The sequence below is a fragment of the Mastigoproctus giganteus genome, chromosome 11 (assembly GCF_048544385.1).
Source record: "Mastigoproctus giganteus isolate SK-2022 chromosome 11, ASM4854438v1, whole genome shotgun sequence".
NCBI classification, from domain to species: domain Eukaryota; kingdom Metazoa; phylum Arthropoda; class Arachnida; order Uropygi; family Thelyphonidae; genus Mastigoproctus; species Mastigoproctus giganteus.
The window spans coordinates 178,597,931-178,624,823 of NC_143585.1; the positions used below are offsets into that span (position 1 = coordinate 178,597,931).

The 26,893-nt window shown below is 40.6% G+C and overlaps 1 protein-coding gene across 5 annotated transcripts in view; it reads right to left on the reverse strand.

The window, feature by feature from the left end:
- Positions 1-26,893, reverse strand: part of LOC150078597 (agrin-like) — a 294,793-nt gene that overhangs the window by 184,482 nt on the left and 83,418 nt on the right. For all 5 annotated transcript variants that reach the window (XM_090385000.1, XM_090384999.1, XM_090385001.1 and 2 more), the window contains 3 exons: positions 25,290-25,502; positions 18,392-18,486; positions 4,979-5,093 (listed from right to left, as the gene is read on the reverse strand). In XM_090385000.1, coding sequence (XP_090241126.1) covers positions 4,979-5,093; positions 18,392-18,486; positions 25,290-25,502 — 423 coding nt within the window. The remainder of the gene's footprint in view (positions 1-4,978; positions 5,094-18,391; positions 18,487-25,289; positions 25,503-26,893) is intronic.

Sequence of the window (26,893 nt, forward strand, 5' to 3'; positions counted from 1 at the left end):
TAGTCTGTACTCTTCATACTTAATCACTGGTCACGGATCCCTAAATTCAAAATTATTTCAATTCAGCTTTGTGAACTCACAGCTTTGCTCCTGCGGGTCCGAGGAAACTTAGATTCGTGTGATTTATCATCGCTCCAACTACAATGACCAAAAATCAACAATAAAATCTTATCATAATAATTTTGCTGAGTGAAATGAAGCTATATTCGTGGAAAATGAAGAATCCTTTCAGACATTTCAAAGATTTGCACTAGAAGTATTCACAAAAAGAAAAGAGATGTTGGCTGCTCCATCTCCTGCTTCTTCTTCAACTGTCGGACCTCTGGCAAATACACCTACGCCATCTACAACAAACTTCCGACCACTACCTTACGTGAATGTTAACTGCACAATAGGCTTTTTGCATTGGTCTAGAAATGTATCCTAAACTTCAAACGATAGAGAAGAGGAGAAGAAGGGAAAAAAAAGAAAAAACTTGTGCTGATACTTGATTACGCTCTTGGACTCTATTGAAACAAATACTTAGTATTCAGCGCACCTATCACGGTTATATTATAAAATGGACCTACTTACCTGACAGGACGTACCTAAGATAGAATACTTGCTATGATATTTCTCTTGTCCCAGAAGAACTAATTTCAAACCAGAATGACTTTTCGATAGGACTCATCCGATTGGACTACCTGATTGGACATTACTGGCTGAACTTACCTGACAATACGAATTTGTCTTCTCCTTCCATGGATCGGAGTGTTTATTTTCTCTTTCTCCACACTCCTAAAGGGGCAGAAATTGTGGCTTCACGAGGGGAACTCTTGCTGGTACCCAGGATATGGGTCTCCTGTGGTACGGGATTGCTGGCACTCATCGCTTTCTCCATATGGATGCGAGATGATTTTTTTTTTTTTTTTTTTTGCTGGCACCCAAGGACTCATTACTGTCTGTGGGTGCAGGATTTTGCTGGTGCCGGGGTTCGGGCTCCCTAGGTACGGGATCGCAGCATCCACTAGTCTTGCACTTAACCAGTGGACTTTGGATGTTTTTTTTTTTTTTTTCACTTATTATTATTTATTATATTACATTTCTTTTTTCTCTTTGAACGATCCCAAACTCGTTTCGGGCATTCAGTACGAGCTACTCGAGGTCCGCCACATTACATGCGTAGTTGTAGCCGACCTCCCCGTGTTGTAGACAGACATTGGGCAGGCTTTCCGGGTGATCGCCTGCCTGGTACCAAAGAGGCCAGAAACAACTAAACAACACTGCACCAACATAACATTGCACACATTTCTGGCCTGTTATAGTGATCTGTAACCATCACAGTGTACAAAGGCGGAGCTGAACTCACGTTCAGGTGCCGTCCCACATAAGATACTACACGTGTCTACGTGTAGAGTTGGGCCCTAGAAATGGTGTACTGGTTATCAGTCGAGCCATTCCTGGAGCCAGAATTCCAGGCCGAGGAACTTGAAGTGTGTTGTGGGAGCAGAGGACCAAATAGTTGCTGCATAGAGAGGTATGGGATAGACACATCGGACAACGTATTTCTTTACCAGTTCGGCGTCATGAATTCCCGTTAGTTCCTGCCGGATCACCCACATAGCGGAGTACATTTTGGTTTTTGTGTTCAGGTTTGCATTCAATTTGGTCTGTGTTCAATCAATATATGATGCTGTAAAAGATGGCAATATTTCAGAAAATACGTTTTCTTCCAGGATTTTCATTTAATATAAAAATGGAGCTCTGCATCAAAAGCACGTGGGTTAAATTCGTTCAAATGTCCAAGGCAATCGCCGGTAATGTAAATAGAAAAACGACATTTTACGAATACATCTCCGAAAAACTGTGTACGTGTGCGAAAACTTTTATAAAATTTCTTCCGGTTCACACGGGAATCGAACCCTCGTCTGTTCCAAACAACGCGGAAGACGAACGACTGTCCCAGCAATTGTGCTAAGCGCGAGGACCCCAGAACTCTCGCAGACAGAATGACGTTTCCGGCGCAGCTTGAACGGAACAGTGGTCGATGTGACCTCTTATTTGCTGCGGTTTGAGGATGTCTCGATTTCCTCGCTAGGGAGTGGCCGCTCACCGGAAATGTACGAATTGCAAGTAGGATTGTCGCTTTTTCCCTCCGTCCCTCTGCGGCGGTTAATACCAGCAGCAGCAACTGGAAATTCGGGGGTAGTCCTTCTGAATAACCTGTTGGTACTTTTTTCTGTAACATCCGTGTCTTGCTTTATTCTTGCTTTACGTCTTCTCACTTCTAACTATTGGAGAGTCCCTCTGTTGATTCTCCTCTATTCTATCCATTTACCTCCCCAGATCCCAAACTTCTCCCTCTGTATTCCTCTTTTTCCACTTCATTCTCTTTTTCGGGCACTCTCAGGTGTTTTGCCCAGCAGGAGATACTTGATCCTGGCCGCTTCCACGTGGTGGGGATGGGGGTGAGACGTAGTGACCAGGTGTTACTGCTTCTTACCTGCTAAGAGCCAGGCACCGGCCGATAACATAACAACAGAACACATCATAACACTTACACGTCCAACACACTACATACAATTGGCCGGTCTTGGCATAAGCTTCAACACAAGAAGTACAATAGCGGCTTATGGGGGAAACCCTGGGATCCGCCACAACAACACATGAATACCCCCCCCCCGTAACATCCGTGTCGTGCTCGGATGACGCAGAACACAAGTTAGAAAATTTCCGCGTTAATTTGACAAAAGCTTCGCAGTTTTAAAAGTCCGATGCGTAAATTTTATTATTATCATCAGTTTATTTCACTTAGGAGGACACCCGGTTACAGCCACTGGCTAGGGGGTGATCATACATATAGAACTATGTTACAAAATATACATCTATGTTACAATTATAAAATACATGGAATACATGATATCTGATTTATAAGTACACTTTTTCTGGAATATAGAATATTTGAGTTATTAATTACCCGCAAAGGCTTTTGCTACTGTAAACTGGTAAGAACATAATTCCGTGACAATTGAAGCATACCTTCTGCTTAAACACAAGTGGGAGTTTCACCATATTTGCATGAACACAAATATTTACAGCCAAACAACGTACAGCATTTGAAACAACAGGAATGAACGCGATTCAGTAAAATAAAAATTTGAAAGTTCAATTTTCACGCAGTCGTCTTCTTCTGTGGGGATTAGAGTGAAGTAGGTAGGACAATCCTGACATCTATTTCTTGATGAGGTCGGGTTTCCTAAAGCCCAGTGGCTCGTGCCTGGCCAAACAAGGTGCTGAAACTGTATCCTTACATTTGTATTTGCGAGTAAGAGTTTCTGAGAACTTCCTTTCTATAGGATTTGCAATTGCAGAGTTGATATTGAGGTTGTTGAAGAGCTGGATGGTGTTTGCTGGAAAGAATCTTCCGAGGTTATCCAACTGCGTAAATGCCGCTTTCAGTTGTGGTTCCTTTTCTGCAACTCGTCTTGGTTTTTCTCGTGGGGTGATTATCCTTTCTCGGGCTTTCGGTGCATCCAGTCGTCCCGTTAAAAGCTGAGCGAGGGTCATTATGTTCCTTGACGTGATTATTTGTCTTCAGGGTGTGATCTCTAAATTGGAGTATAGTATAGCTCTTCAGATGGAAAAAGGCTTAGCTGAAATTCTGTTCAGCCATCTCAAGAGCCAGTATTCGAGTCCTAGAAAGGCTTTGATACTGCATTCGGCAGCTGAAGACCAGATTTGTGCCGCGTATAGGGGAACAGGAGTAACACATCTGTTGATGTATTGCTTCATCAGACCGGGATCTCTAATACCGGTGGGTGAGCTCCTGCCTGGTTGCCCAAAGCGCCGCGTGTGTTTTGTTACGGATGTATGCGAAGTGCGGGCGGAAGGTCAGGCCTTCGTCCCACTTCAGACCAAGATCAACGTGTGACTGCGCCTTTTGGACGAGGATGCAATGAATGTTGTGCACATCCAACACGAAACTCGTAATTTTAACGAAATGCAGCTTGTTGAGTGTTATTGCACCGAAATGGGACGTTCTCATCACTTAAATTTCACGGCTTTGCGTGGTTTTCGATGTTTCTAAACTGCAGCTATTTTTAATTCTGGTTTCGGAAATGTTATTCTTTTTTTTTTCTATCCCATACCACATTTTAATCTTAAGTTGATGTCACGAGTTGTATTACTGAATGTATTAAGTTAGGAGTAAATGCTGGGAATTTGAAAACTAAATCCTCGCACATTGGCAACATTGCTTCAGTCATTTGTTTCTCACAACTTCAGTCATTTGTTTCTTGATCTTGAGAGCTGCATGCAGCAGCTCTCAAGATCAGCAGCGTTTACCAGTATGAGCTCGCTTTATTTTTGAGGTTATCGTGTTGAACTTGTACTGAAAATTGAGTCTTCGCGAAAGTGTTTGTACAATCCGAACTTTGTTATATTTGTAGAAGTTACTTAGTCCTCAAACAAAGACAGAATTTTTAAAAATGTGCATCGTGCTTATTTTGGAGTGAAACTCGGTGTATTTAAAAGACGCAGTTTCATAAACTGGCGATAAACCCCAAAACTATCCTCCTTTCACTCTGACACATCAAACTGGATTTGATGAAGCAGTTTGTGAAAGCTTTACCTCAACTAAATTCCGGTCTATCACCCATGAGAAGCAACAACGAGGTATTTTTGATGAACCCCAAATTAGCAAACTGATGAGGGACTGAGATTTTGAGAGAACTGCGAATAAAAGAGAAAAACAGGCACGGGTTAGCTTCAGGTCTGTTGTTGAGAACTTCTTAGTTTTTTCAACATGTAAATATAAAGGTCTGGTAAAAGTAATCTTTTGTTATAAATTCAGTGCAGAAATTCTGTCAAATTTCTGCACTCAATTTCTTTCTTGATTTTTTGAATAAACTTGACCAAACGTCAGATATTTGATGCTTCACTTCGGTTGCTTAGTTTTCGATGTCAATATGTGTAAGGATATACGTATAGATATACCTACCGCAAGGACCTCTGGACGCTACCATTATATACTGTTCTTTCTGACACGCTGTGACCCTCATTTCGCATTCATTCTGGTACGTTATACCATCCGTCCCGCAAACTGAGGCTTCCACCTACAGCAATCGCAAAATAAAGAGAAATTACTGAGAGATTCGTGCAGGATATTACAAGCAAAGATTCGGACATTCATTCAGAAATAATTTAAATGAGAGGTAAAAAGAAACAAACAGACTTCACAAATGCACAGTAGTTATAAAGCAACATTATTACAAAAATATGAAAACGATGGATTTAATAAAAACATATAGCCAAAATGATTCGGCGTTTAATACCGGGGGGGAGGGAAGATTTTCGACCGCTAATCGGACAATCGCGCTACATTTCGAGCCCATAATCTTGCTGGACTTCAAATCGATTTTTGCAACACCGTGGGAATTCTGTACCATAAAAGTCTAAACGAATCGTCAGTGTCCTTTTAGTACAGCGAAACAGAAAATGGCAGCACGGCTTGAATTCCTAAAAATTTCCAAACGCAACGAAGGCAAAAATGACAACAGAATTGGAAGGAATGAATGAAGAGGAGAAAAGGTTGGTTCTGCGAATATGCAAGCATTCAACATACGACAATCATGCAATAAGAGCAAAACTCTCCAGTTTCGGATTGAGTGACACCCCTCTCTGCCACTGTGGACAGCCAGAGACGTGGGAGCACCTCATGCACCACTGCCAACTATATAAATAAAATAAATTTTCTGTTTATACTCCGGGACGACCAAACGGTCAGAGGAGTTCACAAGATAGACAGAATACAAGAAACAGCACCGTATTCAGCAGTCACAGGCTTGAACCCCGGTCACTCAAGGCACGTGTACTTATGCACCCGCGCGCCTGACCACTAGGCTACGGCGGCCTATGAAGACCTCCGCTGCCTCTTAATAACTAGAATACGTTTCTCACCAATAAACCAAGAACAATATCTCCTGGAGAGCGAGGACAACTATAAAGCCTTAACGCAGTTTGCGCAGGATCTTTTTACTAGAAGAAGAACATACCCACAACCTTAGCAGGAATTTTCCCACAAACTAACCACTCATCATCCATAATAAAGATCCTTAGATGTGTCAACCAAACAAAAACCTAACAGCTACAATCTGAAAAACTAATCATTAACTTAACCTGGATCTGACCACTGGCTTAAACTGGAGTCATTATCTGGATTTGACCACTCACACGGACGGGACAACATGTCCCAAGAATGGCGTACGAAGACCTGACAAAGACATTGTGCAGTTTGCTGCCGAAACATCATTAGGCGATCGGAACCGGGTACCCTCACTCGGTTCACTTTCCATCTCTTCCCTTGGCAGGGGGGGTGCTTACTCTGTACCCCCCTGCCATCCCCTATCTTCACCTGGTGAGGCATGGGCCTGCCCCACCGACTTTTGGGGTTATCTTCACTATTGACTCCATATTTCTGTCTTTCATCCCCCAGTCTTCAGTCTCCCTTCCCTCTCTAGCTATCTTGCGACTAGCGTTTGACCCTTGCCAAAACTACACAAGCCCCACACAAAAATTTAAAAAATAAATAATAAAAAATGAGCTATAACCCGTATAACTTATATCTCTTTCGGTCTGACCCAATTTCTAGCGTTTCCCCCCCCCTCCACTTCTTTTTTTTTTTTTTTTTTTTTTTTTAGGTCCTAGCCACTGAAATCTCAGGAAATTAGGTGGCAGGACCTGCCAGAGTAAATAGTAAATTTCTAAAATACTGGTGTACCTGGTCTGCCTCCACGAGGTATAGTGTGGGCAACGGTGGGCCTCATTTGAGACCCAACGGCTAAAAGACCAGATGAACAACGGTACAAAACATTACACACTACAATATCCAAACACTTTTAAACCTCTGGCCTCTACAGTGTTCTGTATCACACCACAATGTATATTACGCGGAGGTGGGGGAAATCCCTGGTGCCGTTAGACCCTAAAAACACTATACGACAATCATGCATCGCGCAATTAATACTTTTTGAAGAACAGGGACTTCACTTAGACACAAAGGTCCTTTCCAGAAACGTATTCTCACATTGAAGTAGATATATCATAATGGTTTTGCAGATGCCTTTTTTATATATATATGTATCTAGGAGTGACTTCTTAAGAAAAAAAAAAAAAAAAAAAAGGAAACCTGGAAGGCCTACGAAGAAAAAAAGAAAATTGATTCACTACAGCAGAAAACTGGCGAGGGCGGATACATAACTTCACGTGTAACACCACGAACACATCTGAAGCGGGTATCATCCTCAAAACCGACTACCGCGCTAGAAGTCAACCCAAAATGACGCCATTAGGCAAAGTTACGCGATGGCACGATGCAGCAGGAGGAGGGAATACCCGAGATGCTCTCTCTTACTCAAACACGCCATGACAGGTGAAGCCACAGTCGACCGACTCTGCCCAACGAATAGAACAACGCATTGCAAGGGATGTAGTCATCGAGGGCAATTATCACGCATGCCTGATTTAATAAATGCAAGCGGTCCACATTATTTATTTTTATTTCGATATTTCGCGAAATGGTCGCCCTGATCGGAGGTCCTATACACACGTGATATGCGCATAACATATGCAAATTAGTTGTTAAACGTATAAACTGGCAAAAATCAAGCTGTGTTGCGTGAATAACTTATATAATAAATAAAGAAATTACGCTGTACACTAAATGATGTACAATAACCCATTCACGGCGGATACGACAGGAGCTTACAAAAACGACCAACTCTGATTTCTTATTAAGTAGTGACAGACCCTCTCAGCTGGAAGGACTGTGCGTGGAGAATCCCAGTGGCGCATCTGCGAGCAACTTCACAGCTATGCCCTCTTCAAATACTCGTTGTTTTCACCTGTAGGACCAGTTTCTTCCTCGGCAGATGTTATCACGTGCCCAGGAACTAAATGTCAACTTCAACAAGTTTAATCAGGATCGACAATATAGAAAATGAATACTCCGTGGTGGGTGGCCAAGGCTACCCACTACTATAACCCGATTCCCGATCAACGAATACTCTTACTCAATTCATGTATTTAATTATGCAACTCAATGCATATTCAAACACACCATGACAGGTGATTATGCAATTCTTGTATATTCGTATGTTATGTATTTAAGAAGAAGAAGAAGAAGAAAATCTTTATTGTACAGTAAAGATACAATAATGTGCCCGCCACAGCCAGGAGGCCAGGGGCTTGACAATGATATAGAAATATAAAAATATGTACAGTATAAAAATTTGTGCAGTATAAAATATTACATAACAATTAAAAACGTAGCATTAGCCATTCAATAGATATGAGTATGTACATAGTTGTGAGGCAGACAGTACACCAAGGTATGTACACGTTCATATGTACAAAGCACATGCCGGTATTTCAAGATATTCACACAAGTCAGAATATTTCACAGTGCCACTTGATGTTCGGTATTGCATTTTCTTTTGAGACAGTTCGTCGATTTGCCTGCGACGTGCCGTTCTGCGCCTCATAGCGGATAGAGATATCGGTATGAATCGACATCAGGGGCCAAACAAAAGGGGAAAAAGTTCGGCCAACGAGCGCCTGTAATTGCGATCAGAAGCGAATTTCTGGAGGTCAACTCCGATCCTTAGCAGCGCTTGTACTGTAGGAAGTACTTGGTCAGGTAGGAATCTGTCACTGATCTTCAGCCTGTTCCGCTGTAGCTGAAGAAGAGGGGTGGCTCGTAAGGACGGAAGTGGAACATGCCACTGGCATATATCCGAGAAGTCAGGGGAGTTGATTTTGCCAACCAGCATTTTGACTGTGGTCACAGTTCTCCTCATGCCGATTATTTGAGGCAGTCGCGGGATTTGGAGTTGGTCGGCCATGCTGGTGGTCCTCTGCTGAGGGGGGAGTCGATGTTTGTGGGTTGCCCACTTTAATATCCAGTATTCACTGGCGAAGATGGGCTTCATAAGAGAAGGTACTGCGGATGCCCATATTTCAGAGGCATACAGAAAGGTAGGATACACAATGGTTTCCAGATATCTGATTGTGGTTCTTGCGTCTGTGTTATGAAGAAGATGTTGACGGGCAATCCAGCGCATTCGGTTGATCTTGCGTAGAACACATTCGATGTGACAGTTGAACCTAAGGTTTGGGTCGAAGGTTACACCGAGATCTTTGTGTTTAGTAACACTTGGAATAACTGCACCCTCCAGTGAGGGTTGTATGGATGTGGGACACTTCTTCAGAGAAAAAACCATAATAACGGATTTTTGGGGGTTCGGTTTGAGACCGAAATGGTTGAGATGGCTAGAGAAAGCTGTGATCTTATTACAGATTTCCGATGTGATCACTCCCCTGTCGGCTGATGGTGGTATTTCCGTTAGGAACTTTATATCGTCGGCGTAGGTAATGACATCATCTCTGTTACACACAAACGGAATAAGGAGGGCGGTAAAAAGTAACCCCGATAAAACGCCACCTTGCGGCACACCAGCATTGATGGATCGGGTATAGCAGAGGTTACGATGAGTGAGGTACACTGTTCTGTTCCAGAGGAGCGAGTGCAGAAAAGCGAAAACGTCACCTTTGATCCGAAAGAAATTGGTTAGGAGATTCAGAAGGGCTGAGATGTTGAGGCTATCAAAAGCAGCTTCAATATCGGCATAAACAACCGCCATTTCTGATTTGGCCTCAAATGCATTTAAAATTTCCGTTTGGACTGCCAGAAGGTTGGAGACAGATGATCTATTAGGGAGAACATAATGGAGTTGTTTTGATGATTGTGGAAGAAGATGGCGTGTTATATGCGGAAGAAGGACTTTTTCCAGTAGCTTTAGGAGCGTGGATGCAGTGGAGATCGGTCTATAGTGCTTCGGCTGGCTTGGTAGTTGAACTTTAGGTAGTGGGGCAAGACTGTATTTGCTCCAGGATGCCGGAAACACTCTATGAGAGAGGATGGAGTTGAACAAGTAGAGCAGAGGATCAAGGATATATGGACTGAGGCACTTTACGATGAAATGTGGGACATTATCGATGCCAGCGGTGCATGACGGACGCAGCGAGTTGATGGCTTAACAAAGCTGCTGTCGATCGATTTGAATGGAAAACAGCTCATCATCTGGACTTGAAATGGGGTCTGGTTGGTAATCATATGGTTGTGTGATGTTGTCTTGGAATCTGGCTACATAGTTGATCCATTCAACTGGATTGAAATTGGAATCTGGTTCAGAGTTACGGGTATATGGCACTTTGCCTTTGGATAAGGTCTTGTCAGTGTATTCTTTAATGGCTTGCGATTTCAGTCTATTAAACAGTGCTCTAGCTTTGGAGTACTGAGTTCGGTCATATGCTGTACCAGACTGTTTCCATTGTTTATGGAGGGACTGTTTGCACTTGAAACTGTGATTTAGCTCCGAAGACCACCAAGCATTAGTTCTAGCGGAGATACTGACCTGTTTAGCTGCTGAGAACATAGTAACAGTGTGCAACCATCTAGTTAATATGTCTAGAGCCAGTTCCGGATCTCCTGATTCGAGAACTTCCCAGGGAATTAATCTTGTTGCATAAAGGCATCTGTTCGGTTGTAGGAAGGTGGGAGAGATGATGATCTTCCTTTTGACGTAGTGGGAGACATTAAAGTTGGGCGTTGGGAGCTGCAATAGGACTACGATGGGTTCATGATCGGATTCAAAGTGAGTTTCGGGTTTAATGTCGACGCTACAGGAACCAGACGATAATATGAGATCCAGGCGATGAAGACCTCTAGTTGGGCCTTCGTTTATGATCCTGAGGCTACTAGGTGCAATCTTAGCCATAAGTGACTCATGAAGATGTTGGAGATTTGGTGGTAAGTTAAAATCCCCACAGATGAGGTGGATAGCAGATGTGTGAAGTGTATTTATTAGCCAGGATGCAATATCATTGATTGTCTGAGCATCGGGGGTTGGGGGTGTATATATTGCACCGAGATCTAATAAGCAAGAGTTGATCTTGACCGTTACTATCAATGCTTCGAATAGATTGGATTTGCTGGAGACTACATGTACGAACTCAAGTCTACTGGCATTTATGAAAACAGCAACGCCCCCACCACAGGTATGAGAGCGGGAGGTGAAGAAAGATTTGTAACCAGCAGCTTGGGCGGAGGCAATTGATTCTTGTTGTGGTTCCAGCCAGGTTTCAGACATGCAGATGACGTCAGCCATTTGGGACAGAAGGATCTGCTCAAGTGTCTCGAGCTTATTCCGAATACTACGAACATTTTGATAAAAAATCTTGAGTGTAAGGTGACATGAGACCTTCACGAGTGCTGATTCGAGGACATTATTTATTTTCTTTGTTGGCTTTTTAGCACGGTTGGTTACAATAGTTGGTATGAACTGAGGGTGGATTTCATTGTAGCTGTGGTATTGCAGAGATTGATCAGAGGTTTTGTCATCGGGGTATGTATAGGGCTCATCATCGTGTGACCCTGATTCCTGGTTTTGGGGCTTCTGAGAATAGGAATGCCTATCAAACCGTCACGCTTGGGAGCAGTCTTGGTGGGATAGCGCATTAGCCATGGCTAGGCGTGGGGTGATATTGGATTTAGGTTCATAGTATGGCCTGAGTAGTGATCCAGACGGCCAGAGAGCAGTCGCTGATATTTGTAACTAATGTTGTTGTTGATTTGATTTATTGGTGCAAAGGCTACTAAGGCCATAATGCACCTATTTGTAACTAATGGTCTGTTCACTCAATGTTTTCTATATATTAGTATACTTAATTCATTTCTTTATTTTATCTATGTATTATTATTTTATCATTTTGGTTTATTCAGGCAACTTTGTCTTTATATTTCATTGTTAACGGCACAGTGGCCAGGGGTTAACCATCACCCTATTATGTAAATCATCATCTCTATCGTAAATTAAATTCTTCTTCTGCATAATTAATTTAGACTCGGATGTCAAACATGAACGTAAAAGAATTTGGAATGAAATTATAACCCTTTGGCAATCTAGATGGGCCACTTCATCAGTTGGCTGTGTTACGAGAAAATTCTTCCCCGAGGTCTACACATTAATGAACAAGAAGATGAATGTCTGGTTCAGTATGGATATGTTTATTTCATACTTGCTGAGTAGTCGCAGTTCGATGAACATGAAATTATATAAATTTAGGTTGTCAACAAGAGATCTATGTCAGTGTGGAGAGATTGAAGACTGGCAACATGTACTATGTTCATGCCCAAACTATACGGATTCTAGGGCCAGATTTAGGGAAGCAGTGCCTAATCTTTCCACTGGTAAAGATTCAGTGTTGGTGCAGGATGCTGATAATTACCGAGCGCTGCAGTCTTTGCAATAAGAAGCTCTTATGAGAAGACTTGTACAGTCTCAGATGACAGCAGTTATTCACGCCTCTGGCCCGAATCCAACTTGATATCCAATTTGATGTTTACGACAAACTGTCTGGCTGAATCCACACCAGTTTGTATATCCTCACCAGATTTTGCTGTATGTTTACTGTAGATGAGTAAATCTCAACTTTTTTTTTAATACGTGGTGTATTAAAAAAGAGGGGGGAAGAGAGAATCTCTCTTTTTTCTCTCTCTCTCTCTCTCTCTCTTTTTTTTTTTTTTTTAAATACGCCGCGGGAACCCCGTTCTCTCTGTTTTTTTTCCTCTAGAGTGGCCCCAGAGGAATCTGGCCCACCTTTTGGCAACATCGGGTGGGTCAGTGTCTCGAATTGAGACATCGCGAGCACTAATGGGACAGACCCCATCTTCCCGTGGTGTGGAGGAGTTCCCACAATCATCTGTCCAGGTGACTGATGTTTCTGGGCAGCCAAGCGGCCAGACACAACAGCAGAACACACACATATCTGGCCCATTTACAGTTTATTTTGCTTTTCACAGAGACACGAGGCGCAGTTGAACTAACGTTCAACGAGCCGCCATTTACAAAAACATATGTCCACAGGATCCCCGACCTCCACTGAAAGGTAAATTATATTAGCCGGTTTTCAACGGACAGTAGTGATCAGCTGAAACTTCCCCAGAACCAGACATCGCTGCCAACATCCGTCTAACGAAACAAGACGAGGCCCTTCCACTAACCAGCACTACTCGAGTCGACGATGTTCCTCAATTTATTATAAAACGTATTGGATCCACTTGGGCTTCACGAGGCGTTCTCTTAAGAAAACGGCTAAACTTTACCAGAAAACCTGTTCTCTTGAATTTGTAAAATAATCTCGTTGCGTTTGTGCGCGTTCATGTAAGGTGCGGGTAAACTTGTGGAACACCCTAGCAGTGACAAGTCGGCGTAAATCGCAGAAAGGCCTAACGCCAAAAGGAACTCTTCGATATTAAAGGCCTAAGTCGAATACGCGAAATGGATTTTATTTATTATTGTTTTTTTTTTTATTCTTTACGTAATCGAATGCAACTTTTCCAGCCGTCGATGCAATAGATTTTTTTGAACCTGCGGCAAGCTGCTGGACAGCATTCAAACCAGTTAGGTATTAAAACAAGGGAACCGTGAGAAACGCTAATTTCACAATTACTAGGGGGGGGTCGACAGCAGCGAATTACATTTAAGAACGTAGAAGAGCAACCAACTGGGAGGCCTGCAAAAGGGAAGGACAGGTAGAAAGAGTTCCATTCGGCTCTAGCTTGTTTTTATTAATTAAGGAACAGCTAATTAGCGCGATAATAACTACGCGTCGAAAACAGTTTGGGTGCGATTAAGTGATTCCAGTTGATTGCGAGTTGGGCTGCAGTAGGAAAAACAACTCTCGTGCAAATTGTTTTCGGGTAGGTGTGCGCTTATCCATCTTACGATTGCACATCGATAAGAAAATAATAAGTTTGTTCGGGACAGACAGTTATGGCTGTCGCAAAAATACTCGAGGGGGGGGGGGGATTCTGGACTGATTGAAAGAAATTGAGTAGTATAGCTTACGCTAGGGGGAACACATCATCATCAGCCATTTTCAATCCACTGCAGGATGAAGGCTTTCTCCTCCAGTAACTTTCCAGTTCCTTCTGTTTTGAGCACTGGCCATCCATTTACTACTCAAAAACTCATGAATTTCATCTATCCATCTCCGCCTTTGTCTTCCAGGTTTTCTTCTAGCTCCTCTTGGGTACCATTCTGTTATTTTCTTAGTCCATCTGTCATCATGTCTTCGAGCTATGTGTCCTGCCCAAGACCATTTTAGTTCTTTAGTTTTGATAAGAATGTCCTTTACTTGAGTTTGCTGCCTAATCCATGTGTTTCTCTTCTTATCTAACAGTCTGATTCTCAATATAATTCTTTCCATTCTTCGCTGTGTAGTTCTCAGCTTCTCTTCCATTCTTTTGGTGAGTACCCAAGTTTCACATCCATAAGTCATGGCGGGGAGTATACATTGATTCATTATTTTACGTTTCAGACAAACTGGGATATTGCTCTTCAGTATGTGACTATATTTCCTGAATGCTATCCATCCAAAATTTATTCTTCTCTTGACTTCCAGCCATTTATCATTATTAGTATTAGTAATGACCGCATGGTGCAAGAAAGCCTATGGCTTATGCTGCACCAGCCAAAAAAAAAAATGGAATAAAACAATGATAAAAAACAAATAAAATAAATAAATAATAATACTTAATAAAAAAACAAAAAAACATATCATCCTATGAGCTTCCCTGACCCGAAGGTACTATCCAGATAACCCTTGAATTTCCCCAAACTGTCGGCTTCTACCACCCATGAAGGCAACTTATTCCAGTAATTTATAACTCCCTGGCTAAAATAAAACTTCCTCCAGTCCAATCTAAACATCCCCCCCCCCGTAACTTGAATTTATGTCCCCTACTTCCAGCATCATTTATAATCTTGAAATTTTGTCCTCATTCATTTTACTGATGCCTCTCAGAGCCTTAAACACCTCAATCAAATCTCCTCTAAGGTGTCTAGTTTCCAAACTCTGCAACCCACATTTTCGAAGTCTTTCTTCATAAGGACGCTCTTTTAGCCGATCTCACCACGCGAGTTACCCGTCTGTGCACCCTTTCAAGAAGCTCGATATCTTTCTTTCTTTCTTTAGGTGCGGTCTCCATACTTGAACACAGTATTCCAAGTGTGGTATAACATAGGCCTTATATAATGGGATTATCACGTCCCTATCTCTACTTGCAAAAGTTCGATAGATCATCGATAGGACACCATGGGCCTTCCTTGCAACCTGTTTACAATGCTCGGAGAATTTCATGTTTGACCGTATCGTAACAACCAAGTCCCTTTCCTCCAAGTCCCTACTGGGTTTAGTTGAACTCCACCAAGTGAATTAGTTATTTTGGGATTACTGTTTGTTGGGATTACACTTTGTCGGATTAAAGCATAGCTGCCATTTTTCTGACCATTCCTGAAGTTTATCTAGGTCTCTCTGAAGAAGCTCAGCTTGACAGTGATCATTAACTACCCTACCAATTTTAACATCATCTGCAAATTTATTACAGCTAATAACTTGTCCCAGATAAATATATGACTCCACCTTTTCAATTACTGCTCCTTCAATCATTATTTCCCTTTCCGTGGCATACTTGTTCATCATTACTTTTGTTTTAGCCATATTCATCTTTAGTCCAAAATCCTTACTAACTGTGCATAACTGATTAAGATTTTCCTCTAATTCTTTGGGATCGTGGCTAATGACCACAATGTCAACTGCAAATCGTAAATGGTTTAGGTACTCTCCGTTCACATTGACTCCTTTCTGTGACCAGTCTAATCTTCTGAAAGCTTCCTCAAGGGCAGCAGTAAACAGCTTCGGAGATATTGTGTCTCCTTGTCGAACTCCTTTCTCGATTTTAAATTTGCTACTGTCTTTGTCTAGTCTAATAAAGGATGTAGCACTCTCATATATTTTCTTCAAAATCATAATATATGGAGTATCTATGCCTTGTCTTTCCAGTGCCCGAAACATTGCCTTATGCTGTATGGAGTCAAATGCCTTTTCATAATCCACAAATGCCAGGCATAATGGTGTTTTATATTCATTTGCTTTCTCCATTAGCTGTGATATTACGTGAAGGTGATCCATAGTTGAGAATCCTGTCCTAAAGCCAGCTTGCTCTTTCGGTTGATTCTCATCAAGTATTCTTTCTAATCTGTTAGTAATGACCCTTGTGAACAACTTGTAGATATGGGACAACAAGCTAATTGGTCTATAATTTCCAATTTCTGATTTATCTCCTTTCTTATGCAGCAAAACTATGATTGCATTATTCCACTGCTTAGGCATCACACCTTTTCTAATGCACTTTGTGAAGAGCCTTGCCAGTTTTTGTGTTATGTCTCTTCCTCCCAATTTTAACAACTCTACAGTAACTTCATCTTCCCCCGGGGCTTTCCGATTCTTCATTTTCTTCAATGCATGTTCTACCTCATCAGGAAGAATATCGGGTATGTCGTATGTGTTGCTACTTTGCAATCCATCTTCCCCACTGCTGGTATCATTCCCTCGCTCCTTGTATAATTCCTTATAGTAGTCTTCTGCTATTTGAATTATGCCTTCTCTGCTGTTTATAAGTACACCATCGCTATTCTTCAGTTTCAGTATCATTTGTCTTTCTGTATTACTGCTCATGGCTGCTGATTTAAATCCTTTGTTTTCCCTTAATGCTTGTTCTACTTTTCTTGTGTTAAATCTTCTTATGTCCTCTCTGAGTCTCTTTCTAATGGCTTTGCATAACTCAGTATACTCAATTTTCTCCCTGTCAGTGTTTTTCTTGCTCTTCATTTGTCGTCTTTGGTTCATCATGACAAGTGTTTCTTGACTAATTTTTTCTTCTTTGGATTTCTGTTTCCCTCTAGGTTTCTTGGGCTTTATCACTTTCAGAAAGTTGTAATATTCCTCGTCGATATCTTGGTCCTGAGAAGTCTGCAGAAGCTGAAACTTGTTCTTAAGTTCCAGTATATACTGCTTTTTCTCCTCTTCTGTTATTTCTTTTATCTATATCAAATGTACATGTTAGCATTCTGTGATCACTTCCAACCTTTACCTTATTCAGGACGGTAACATCATTCACAATATATCTTCTGTTAGTGATAATGGAGTCGATTTCATTAGTTTTTAATCCATTTGGACCCGTACATGTCCATTTTCTGTTCACCCTTTTCTTGAAAAAAAAGTGTTCATTACTGACAGTCCTTGAGATTCTGCAAATTCCACTAGTCTTTCGCCTCTCATTTCTTTCACCAATTTCAAAATTTCCTATAGTTCCCCCTTTCTGAGCTGTTTTGTCTTTTTCCAACATTAGCATTGAAGTCCCCCATAATAACAGTGTAGTGGGTTTTCTGCTCCTCTAGAAGACTCAATTTCAGTGTACATTTCTTCAACTTCTTCATCATCATGGCTCGATGTTGGTGCATAAATCATTATAACCTTTATCTTGTACCTCTTAGAAATCTTGAGTATTTCTAAAAGTACAAGTGGGGAACGCAACTGTTAATTAACAGTACAGTACTTTGAAATAAGTCTAAAATCTTTAAAAGCTACTGAGAAATCGTTTCAAATTCAAGTTCATGATTTTCTACGAAGAAAATTACTCGTAATTTTAGAACAGGTCAGCGATGGTGTTTTCTTAATGTGCATTTTATTTCGTAATAAGTACATCGAAGGAAGTTTAAACGACGCTGAGCAATAAAAGCAAATTTTTATGGCCACGTCATTCTGTGAACTCACTCGAAGTGTGCGCGGAAGCTTCTCGAATAAACTTCGCGTGCACACTTTCAGAGATTGCGGCTTTCAACCTGCGAACATCATCTTGGGTGGGTAAGTGGGTGGGTGGCTCCCAAGCCTTTTGTCTCGCGCGACGCTCACGATTACCGAAGTTTCTCAATCCTATTTACGACTCTCTTGAATCTCGAGTCACTCGCCAGGCACGCTTCCAGAAGCGTGTGGGCCATTAATGATATCGTTTTTTGTGTGGACAAAACAGCAAGGGGTTCACTCCCTCGCTTCAATGATCCATTTCGGAACGCCAAGAAACGACGCCTTTGACGTTTCGTACTGAATCTGAGCTCCAGCACTTTCATTTAATCAAAATACTTCCCCTTCGGATAAAATGGATTCGGTACACTTTGGAACAAATAAAAAAAAAAACCAACTTGATAGAAGCAGCACCATTGACGAGGGAGGGGGGGAATAAAAGCAAGAAGCGTGACTTTTAAGTTCATTTGATTCTGTGGTCGAAGTGCCTGCGAATCCACGAAACTTAATTTCGATAAATTTTAAATGGCATATTCGGAAAAGGTTGTACGCCTGTGTTGCTTTTCACTACATCATGATTAAAACGGTGCAATATTTAAACAATATTGGGCTGTCATCGAGGCAATCATCGTATACTGAAACAACTTACCTTAAGGCAACTGTGGGGACATATGCATCGTCCAACGCCTTGCCCCTCGCTTTCGCACACGGCGTAATACTCGCAGTGCTTGTTTTCGCAGCCACCTGCAATGTAAGAAACACGATTAGTTTGCCACCAATGAAATTTAAAATTTCCTCATCGACAGTCGCGATCCCCTACCAACTCAATTTATGCCGCTTTTGGTCGAAAAGTTAACTTTAAATAACTTAGTTTCAATAACGCTACAGTGAAACAACAAAATGTTGGGATTCGATGTCGAAGAACAGTCAGATATTCAAATGATGGCTGAAATAAATAAAAATGAATTTGCTGCGGCGCCTCCAAATATTCGTTCCTCAAAAAACTCAATCATTCATTGGAAGAACGCTTACAATCTTTTCCTTTCAATGGTATTCTTCCGGACGTCTTGGTTTAAGTACACGGCCTAAACTGTACCGAAAGTTGGTAAAATGGAGGCAAATGAGCTCTCCAATTGCAATTGGCAGACTGAGTAGAAAGGAGAGAAATGTGCGACTGAAGTCGGATAAATCTCTTCTTTCGATAAATGCAACGCCTGTCTGAATTTTTATTCAACCCCGTATTTAGTACAAACGAACTATTTCTCGGGAAACGAGGTCTAAAGTTACATTCCTGTAATGGTACTCCAGTTCAGAAACGTAGCCAGACTTTCTAAACTAATCAGTTGAAGTCTTAAGGATGAAGGCAATTACCTTCATTCTTAAGACTAAAAAGGGGCACATGAAACAGCGACTTGAAATCGTCTAGTACAAGCATGTCAGAGTGGTTGTCCGCCTGCAGGTATTCTTAGGAATTCATACGAATAACTTGTGAATTCTATTTAAAAAATTTAAATAGAATTCATAAGTTATACGAACCTTTGTAAAAGTTGTTTACGAGATCCAGCATTTTGAGAGGGAAAATATGTGCAAATATTGTTTTCAGTAAGTGCTATGTCGACACTATTGTATAGCCCGCGAGCCTCCAAGAACTGCTTCTGAGTGCCCTTCTCGGTTTCTACTGGTCCAGAGCTCGCATATAGTTACAGACATAAGCACAATCTTCTTCACGCCGGGTGAGAAAGGCCTGGTTTCGAATCCCGTCGATGACGCGAGGAGTTTTTATGAGCTTTCTTATTTTTTACAAAGTGGCGAAGTCGGTCTCAGGCGAGAATTGAATGTTTTTTTTTTTCATCCAGTTGATCGCCTGAGACCAACCAGCTCAGCCGCGGAGTGTAAAAAGCCCATGAAAATTTTTCTCACGCAAGTGACGAACTCGAACTTAGGTCTTTTCTAGGCGGTGTCAAGTGGACAATGATTAAACACTTTGTTCCAGCAATCAATTACTCTCTGGCCGAAAGCAAATGTCGCACATAGTGCTACCATCATTTTCCAATTTAAATTTATCCGATTATATATATATATATATATATATATATATATATACACATCTGAACCCGTTTCAACAGATCCGTATCCTTCATAAAATGAAGCTTTCAGTTCTGATCATTGCCTTAATCAAAAACACAATAATTACCCCTTTACCCCTGTTGTCAAAGTTCCTATAGAACACTGAGAAATTTCCATGATCTGTTCTGCTCGGGATAATTTCATGTTCAGACTGTATAATTAATCCAGAGTCTTTTTCATTCTTGATAACTTCGAGTTTGGGGCTTCCAGAACTTTGGAGCTACCTGGTAGTAAACTGGTATGTTATCCTAAACTGGTATGTTATGCTATACTACCCAAATGCAGTTCTTCACGTAGTTATCAATATTAAATTTCAACTGTTATTATCAGCCTAATCGACTAATTTATCTAAAGGTGAAGAAGCATACCCCGAATAATGTTATTAATTACCCTCTCCACCTTTATGTCATCCTCAAATTTAGACATTAAACCCTAGGTGGTAGAGGACTCTCATCAACCGGTGTAATACCACCATTTTGCTTATTGGAGGCTTGAAGTGGAGAAACCCATGTTTAGTCTTTTGAGCAAAGTTTCCGGCATCCCTGCCGCCTCCCCATACTTCTCCTTCAACCCATGCACGGTACCAAGTACCTTTGATACCTTTCGTGTTTGGGGTTTTCATAAAAAAAAAAAAAAAAAAAAAGCGTCTACATCAATATCGTTAACAAACGGTGAGAATACTAAGCGGTTCAACACCGAGTCCCGAAGGGCCCACTCATAGCATTAGTCTAAGGGGGAGCAGTGGTCATTTATAACCACTCAATCATGGCATTAACTTGCCTCAATGCCACACTGCCCCAATTTTCACAGTAGGCTTTCATGTGGAACACCACGCTGCATTCCACCTTCCAGTTTGAGAAGCCTTGCCCTGCACAAACAGATTTGAGAAGCCTTGCCTCGTACCACCACCACGAATTCCTTAAATGTTAATCTCCACGTAATTGTCAAATCAAAGAAATGTCGATTATCCCAGCCGGTGGACGAAGTGGCAGATGGAACAGAGGCAACTTAGTATATAGCAGCGCCATCTATCAGATCTAGTTCTATCTCTCATTCTCTCAGAGGGCAGAATCGTGTATCTTCGCAGCGTATTGTTGACACAAGCTTGCAACTGATACCCACCACAATTAGAAATCAACAGAAACCTGGCAGTATGTACGTGCACTGTCAAAATTATCCATCTATTCCTAATCCTGAAGTGCCTACCCATAATAGCTTGTCTTCAAACTCCTCAAATTTCAAGGTTCCACGCAGAAGAAACAAATATAGTAGCATAATAGGAACAAAAAATACGCAGTCTTGTATTAAAATTAGAAATAGAAATCGTCCGATGTTTAAAAGTAATAATATTTTTGTCAGCAGACTAGATCCCAATACTACCTCCCAGCAGATGGATCAGCTACTATTGGAGCTGGAAATTCCGGGTAGTGCTTTCAAGCTAAAAACCAAACATCCAACTTACGCATCTTTCAGAATTGAACTAAAGGATTGTGACCTTCAAAAGTATCTAAATCCTGATATCTGGCCGAATGGTCTACTAGTCATGCCATTTTATGGAACTGTTCTAGGTTCTGTCAACAACTTCAATGAGGAGTTAACGTCTAACTCTCAATCTGTTGAGCTGTCTGCATAACTAGAGAATACCAGTCCGGGTTCGCATCATAGTCCATCATTTATCCTTCCTCCTAATGCTTGCGAACATCCTTCTAACACCTATGTTAATCTCAACATTTTTCTACAGAATGTAAGAAGCGTAAAAAATAAACTGTCTACGCTTATAGCACTTTTGGTTGGAGAAACTCATGACATAATTTGTTTAGTTGAAACATGGATGCAGGAACCTCTTCAGGATGTTTTTCTACTGCCGAAAAATCTAAACTACACTCCATACATGACATCTAGGATTAATCGAAGAGGTGGAGGATCAGCAATTATTTTAAAATCCAACATTAAAGTTATTAACACCTACAACACCTGTTCTTACAACTTTGAAGGAATTTCTCTTCTGATCCAAGTTAAAAATTCACTACTTCAAATATATAATATTTATATTCCGCCTGGACCTACTGATGATATTATTAACGAAGTAATAACCTGGATAATCACTGTTCATAAGTCTCAAGCTAACATAATTATAATGGGCGACTTTAATCTCCCCTTGCCCAAATATAATTTACAAATGAAGTTGCTGTCCGACTCCTTATTAGTTCTAGGAGCTAAAAATATCAACGTCCCTGCTACAAGAGGTAATCAAGCGCTCGATCTAGTTTACTCCAATCTTCAACTTCAAGAAAAGTGTAGTAGCAACATTACATTTAGATCTGACCACAAAAGTATAGAATTTCAAGCAACAATTTGCTGTGGGAATCCTCGCCTCCCTCTAGAAAGCACTAAAAGAATATCATCGATTAAATTCCTTCAGAAAGAAAAGTTTTTGCAGCTCTTAAAATACTATCCATGGGATTCTCTTAAAAATATACCTATTCAGGACGCCACGTTTCTATTAATAAAATGGTTAAATCAATTAAAAACAGAGTCAGCATCCAAACTTGTAAGAGTTTCTTCTCAATCCAAACCGTGGTTCAGATCTCATCTAAAACCATACTTTAAAAGGAAACAAAAATGCCACAGGCAGTGGAAGAAGTACGGAACTTCATCAACATACATAAAGTATAAAAAGAGCAGAGCACTGTTTCAGCTCAAAAAAATTCAGGCGTACAAAAATTACTTAATGTCCAGGCTCAAGCATAATAAAAGAGCACTCTCTTCAAAAACAAGAGCTACCTTGCAGCATGACCAGACTTTGGAATGGATAAAATTCAATATGGAAACATGCAATTTTGACATCTGCAATGAAGATAATCAAAACAAATTTAAAGAATTCGATTCTTATAAACACGCAAATAGCGTTCAACATGAAATGCTTCCTAATCAAGCTCTGCTAATCAACCAACTTGTAAACAAGGATACAGTTCAGAAAATTATTAACAAACTACGAATTGATAGTAGTGAAGGCCCTGACGGCATCCCTAGTTTTATTATTAAATTGTCCAGTGCATTCATCATTGATTCTCTAGTTCATATTATTTCCAGTTGCATCTCCCAGCCATTCCTTCCAAGATTATGGAAGACTTTTAGAATTACCCTGATTCCAAAACAGGCTAGCAATAATAACCATATAAACTATCGTCCAATTGCTGTATCGTCAGTAATCGCTAAGATTATAGATAAGATCATGCTGCCATATCTTCGGGATGCGATCTTTGCTAATGCACCCGACAACATGCATTTTGGTCCTACAGGGCGCTCTACAATAACAAGCCTAGCTGACACCATTGTGCGCATCCAAACTGCGTTTCAGGATAAAGCACAATGCGATGTCTTTTACTTAGACATCAAAGGTGCTTTCGACAACATTGATCACAAGAAAGCCATTGAAATACTAAAAAATCATTTCCCCATTGATACAATGGTTATATCCTATCTTCAGTACAGCCTCAATCACAGAAATCTCATCTTCCCCACTAATACTGATAATATTCTCGTCACAACCGCAACAGGCATCCCTCAAGGAGGTGTTCTCTCCAGTGTCATATTTTCAGCATCTCTACAACCACTCCTACAAGAAAATCCAAATCTGCTGTCTTATGCCGATGATTTAAAGTTGTTTATTATTTCCAAATCTTGTGATGACATTTCCAAGGTTAGCCATGATGCGAATTTACAGATGTGCGGAATTATCAAATATCTGAAGAATCTCAATCTCACTATAAATACAAACAAATCTGCTCAAGTAACTTATTCCTTACAGAAACAACCAAACCACATAGAAATTAAAATTTCAAATGTTTCAATTCCCAACGTATTTGCTCACAAAGACCTAGGAGTTGTTTTTGACAAAAATCTTTCATTTAATTCTCATTATGTATATGTTGCTAAAAAAATTCAAAAATCAAGATGGCTGATCAAGCAAGAAACAGCGGCGATTCAAGATAGAAAAACAGTCATTAACCATGTTCAGAGATGCATTTTTCCCATTCTGTCTTATGCCTCCGAAATCTGGTCTGGCGCTCCTCAAGTTACCGTAAAAAAATTCCTTTCCCTAGAGTATTGGGTTCTTAGATGGCTGAACAATAAACTTCGTTTTCCCCGTACAATATCCAGGCAACAGCTTTACAAAAACTTAAAAACAAAGCCTCTGCAACAGATGATCAACGAGTCTGGAGTCATGCTTCTTGCTAAGTTAATTACTTCTGCATCCAGTTCACCAAACCTGGCCAACATAATAGCTCCCACCAACAGAGAAAACTCAAGAAACCAACAACAATTCAAATCCAAACTCTCCAGACTAAAACAAATGGACAGGATGTTCCCCAATGCATCCCTTCACCTCATAAATTATCACAACATTGATTGTAAGAGGTTGCTCAACTCTGAAGCCTACAGGAGTCTCATTTCCAAACAAATTATGAGAAATACAAACAGCTGCCTACCTACAACCCAGTAACTACATCCAGAGCCAAATGTGATGTTCTGCAATATATATTTTTGATCATTATAATTCATATTCGTTGTTAATGTATATATAGAATATGCTATGTAATTTTATATACATATATTTGTCTCCTTTGTACTGAATTAATGCCCCTAGCCTAGTGCTGTGATGGGCTTGCTGTAGTTGCAATAAATGAAAATTTATTTATTTATTTATTTATATTTTAATAATTCAAAAACGGACCTGTCTTATTTCTCGTTAAAAAAAGAAAAGTGTACTGTTCTTATGCCATTCAGATCCCTAGACATATATCTCCAGTAGGAATTACTCTACTTTTAATCTGTCTCTTGGCAGGAGCACCGCGCAAATATTGCTTTTTTTGCGTTTAAAAGATTGGATTTTCTTTTTCGCTCTGGGCGTCAAAAAATCTGAGAACCCCTCTCAAGCTTCTTGACTCCATTCAAAAGGAGGAATTCGGGCTAACTAATAATCCGTCTCCTAAAAGTCTCTCCACTTTGTCTCAGTCGTTCTGTTTCTTAAATAGATACTTCCATGGGCACTGTGCATGTGAAATGTCATCGATAATTCCCCCCCCCCCTCGTCTTTTCACTGCCCAACTCTAAACTCACGCAACTAACTTTTTTTTTCTTCCGCATTTACCCTTTCTACCGGAAGTCGTTTTCCTTTTGCCGAAAATGACAATCTATGTAGAAGTCTGGTACAGACGAGTGTATTCTGTCTTTTTATGCTTGAAACCGCGCAAGGTACTGTAGGTTCTAATGCCTTTCGTGTGTGGGGTTTTTATTAAAAAAAAAAAAAGATAAAAATTGAACAATTAATCAAGATTTGATTGAGTGCTATTATCACCATCAGATTAGTAAAGAAATATTTCAATCTAATATTAATAATAATACTTTGCACTTACTGCAGAGTCCATGGTACGCAACAGAGATGGACTTCATCTGTTCGCAGGCTTCTCGGCTGAGTTTGCATTCGTTTGTGTACGAGATTCCATCGCTACCACAAATAGGTTCGAACTCTTCGGAGCAAATCGGGCATTCGCAAAATGGTTGTCCACCCTTCACCACGCACATGGCACCGTAGTCGCATTTATGCTCGTAGCACGGGCCTTCGGATCCTGCGAAATCATTCGGTTAATTAAAAGAGTACACTGAAACGATGGAACGTCGATTATCCAAATCGTGGGTTATCTGAAACGCCGGTTATGTCAACCACTCGACGAGGTGGCAGATGGCGCCTCCGACATTCTTTGCGCATTTTTCACCGGGTCAGTTCGCGTTTCGATGTTTTTTAGGCTCGCGATTTTCATTTACAGATAATGTGAACGCTAAGCTCGCTTTCTTCAACAAATTGGCCGGAAAATGGAAACGGGAGGGATTTTATGCTCGTTTAGTCGGCGCAATGATAACAGTTTCGAAATATTTTACGCTAATTTCTGTTGGCAGTACCCGCTTTAGTCGAATAATTTATTTATGGTGTCGAAAAGGGTGCGTCGAGTCTTCGAATTATATCTAAGCGGAACTAGTGGCAATGCTGCCACTATAAGAAATGCCGCTCTCGCGAAACGTGCCTTACGATTATGCGCTCCAGATTGGAATTTGAAAATAATTTACAAAAATTGGATATTCTCGTTCAGTTGTTTTAAAATTTAAACGCGCCGCTGCGCTTTATAGTCGCACGTGAGTAAACCATCGCGTCATTTGTCGCATTACCAAAATGTGTAGCGACTATAGTTCGCCCATTCATATCAAAACTGACGTCTGGAACTGCTGAGCAAAATGTGCGTGGCACGAATTTGGTGGTCGAATTTCCGGTAAAAAAAATGGGGAGTTTGGGATATTCAAATAATTTAGGAGCCAATTTCAAAATTTCCTTCCCAATAAAACAATTATTAGCGCGAAGCGATAATGGTTAATTCCCAATCATTTCGGATAATCGATGTCCCCCTCTAACCAGAAGCTGAAACTACATGCACACAGTGAAAAGTATAATTTTCATATTCTGAAAGTAGTTCACATAAATGGCATAGTCGTTAGATAATAATAAAATAAATAAATAAACTTCATTTACATATAGCGTATATGTAGGGTCCTTTCTCAGAGTTCAAAAATTAATCGCTCGAAATCGAAAAAACGTCGTTTTTGCATCGCATTACAATTCGCATCTGAAAAGGAAAAATTAGCCGCAGTTTAATGATTGGGTAAAATATTTCACATCGCCGATTTAGTAATAGTAATAATAGTATTATATCACTGGCAGCGAAAATGTATGAACATTCTAAGTTCTCTTTCTTTTGACAGTCCTCGATATCGTCTTTTCTTCTCAATAATCTGCGGTCATCTGCGACCATCTTTTATCCCTCGTTTCAAATTGCGCTAATTCTAAGATGGTAGCGACGGTTCCGTGTAAATTCCCGCCCAATCACACCCATATTAAAAGACGCTATTTTTTTAGGGATTCCCCCACCCCACAATCGCATAAATGATTTCTTTTTTCTTCGGAACCATA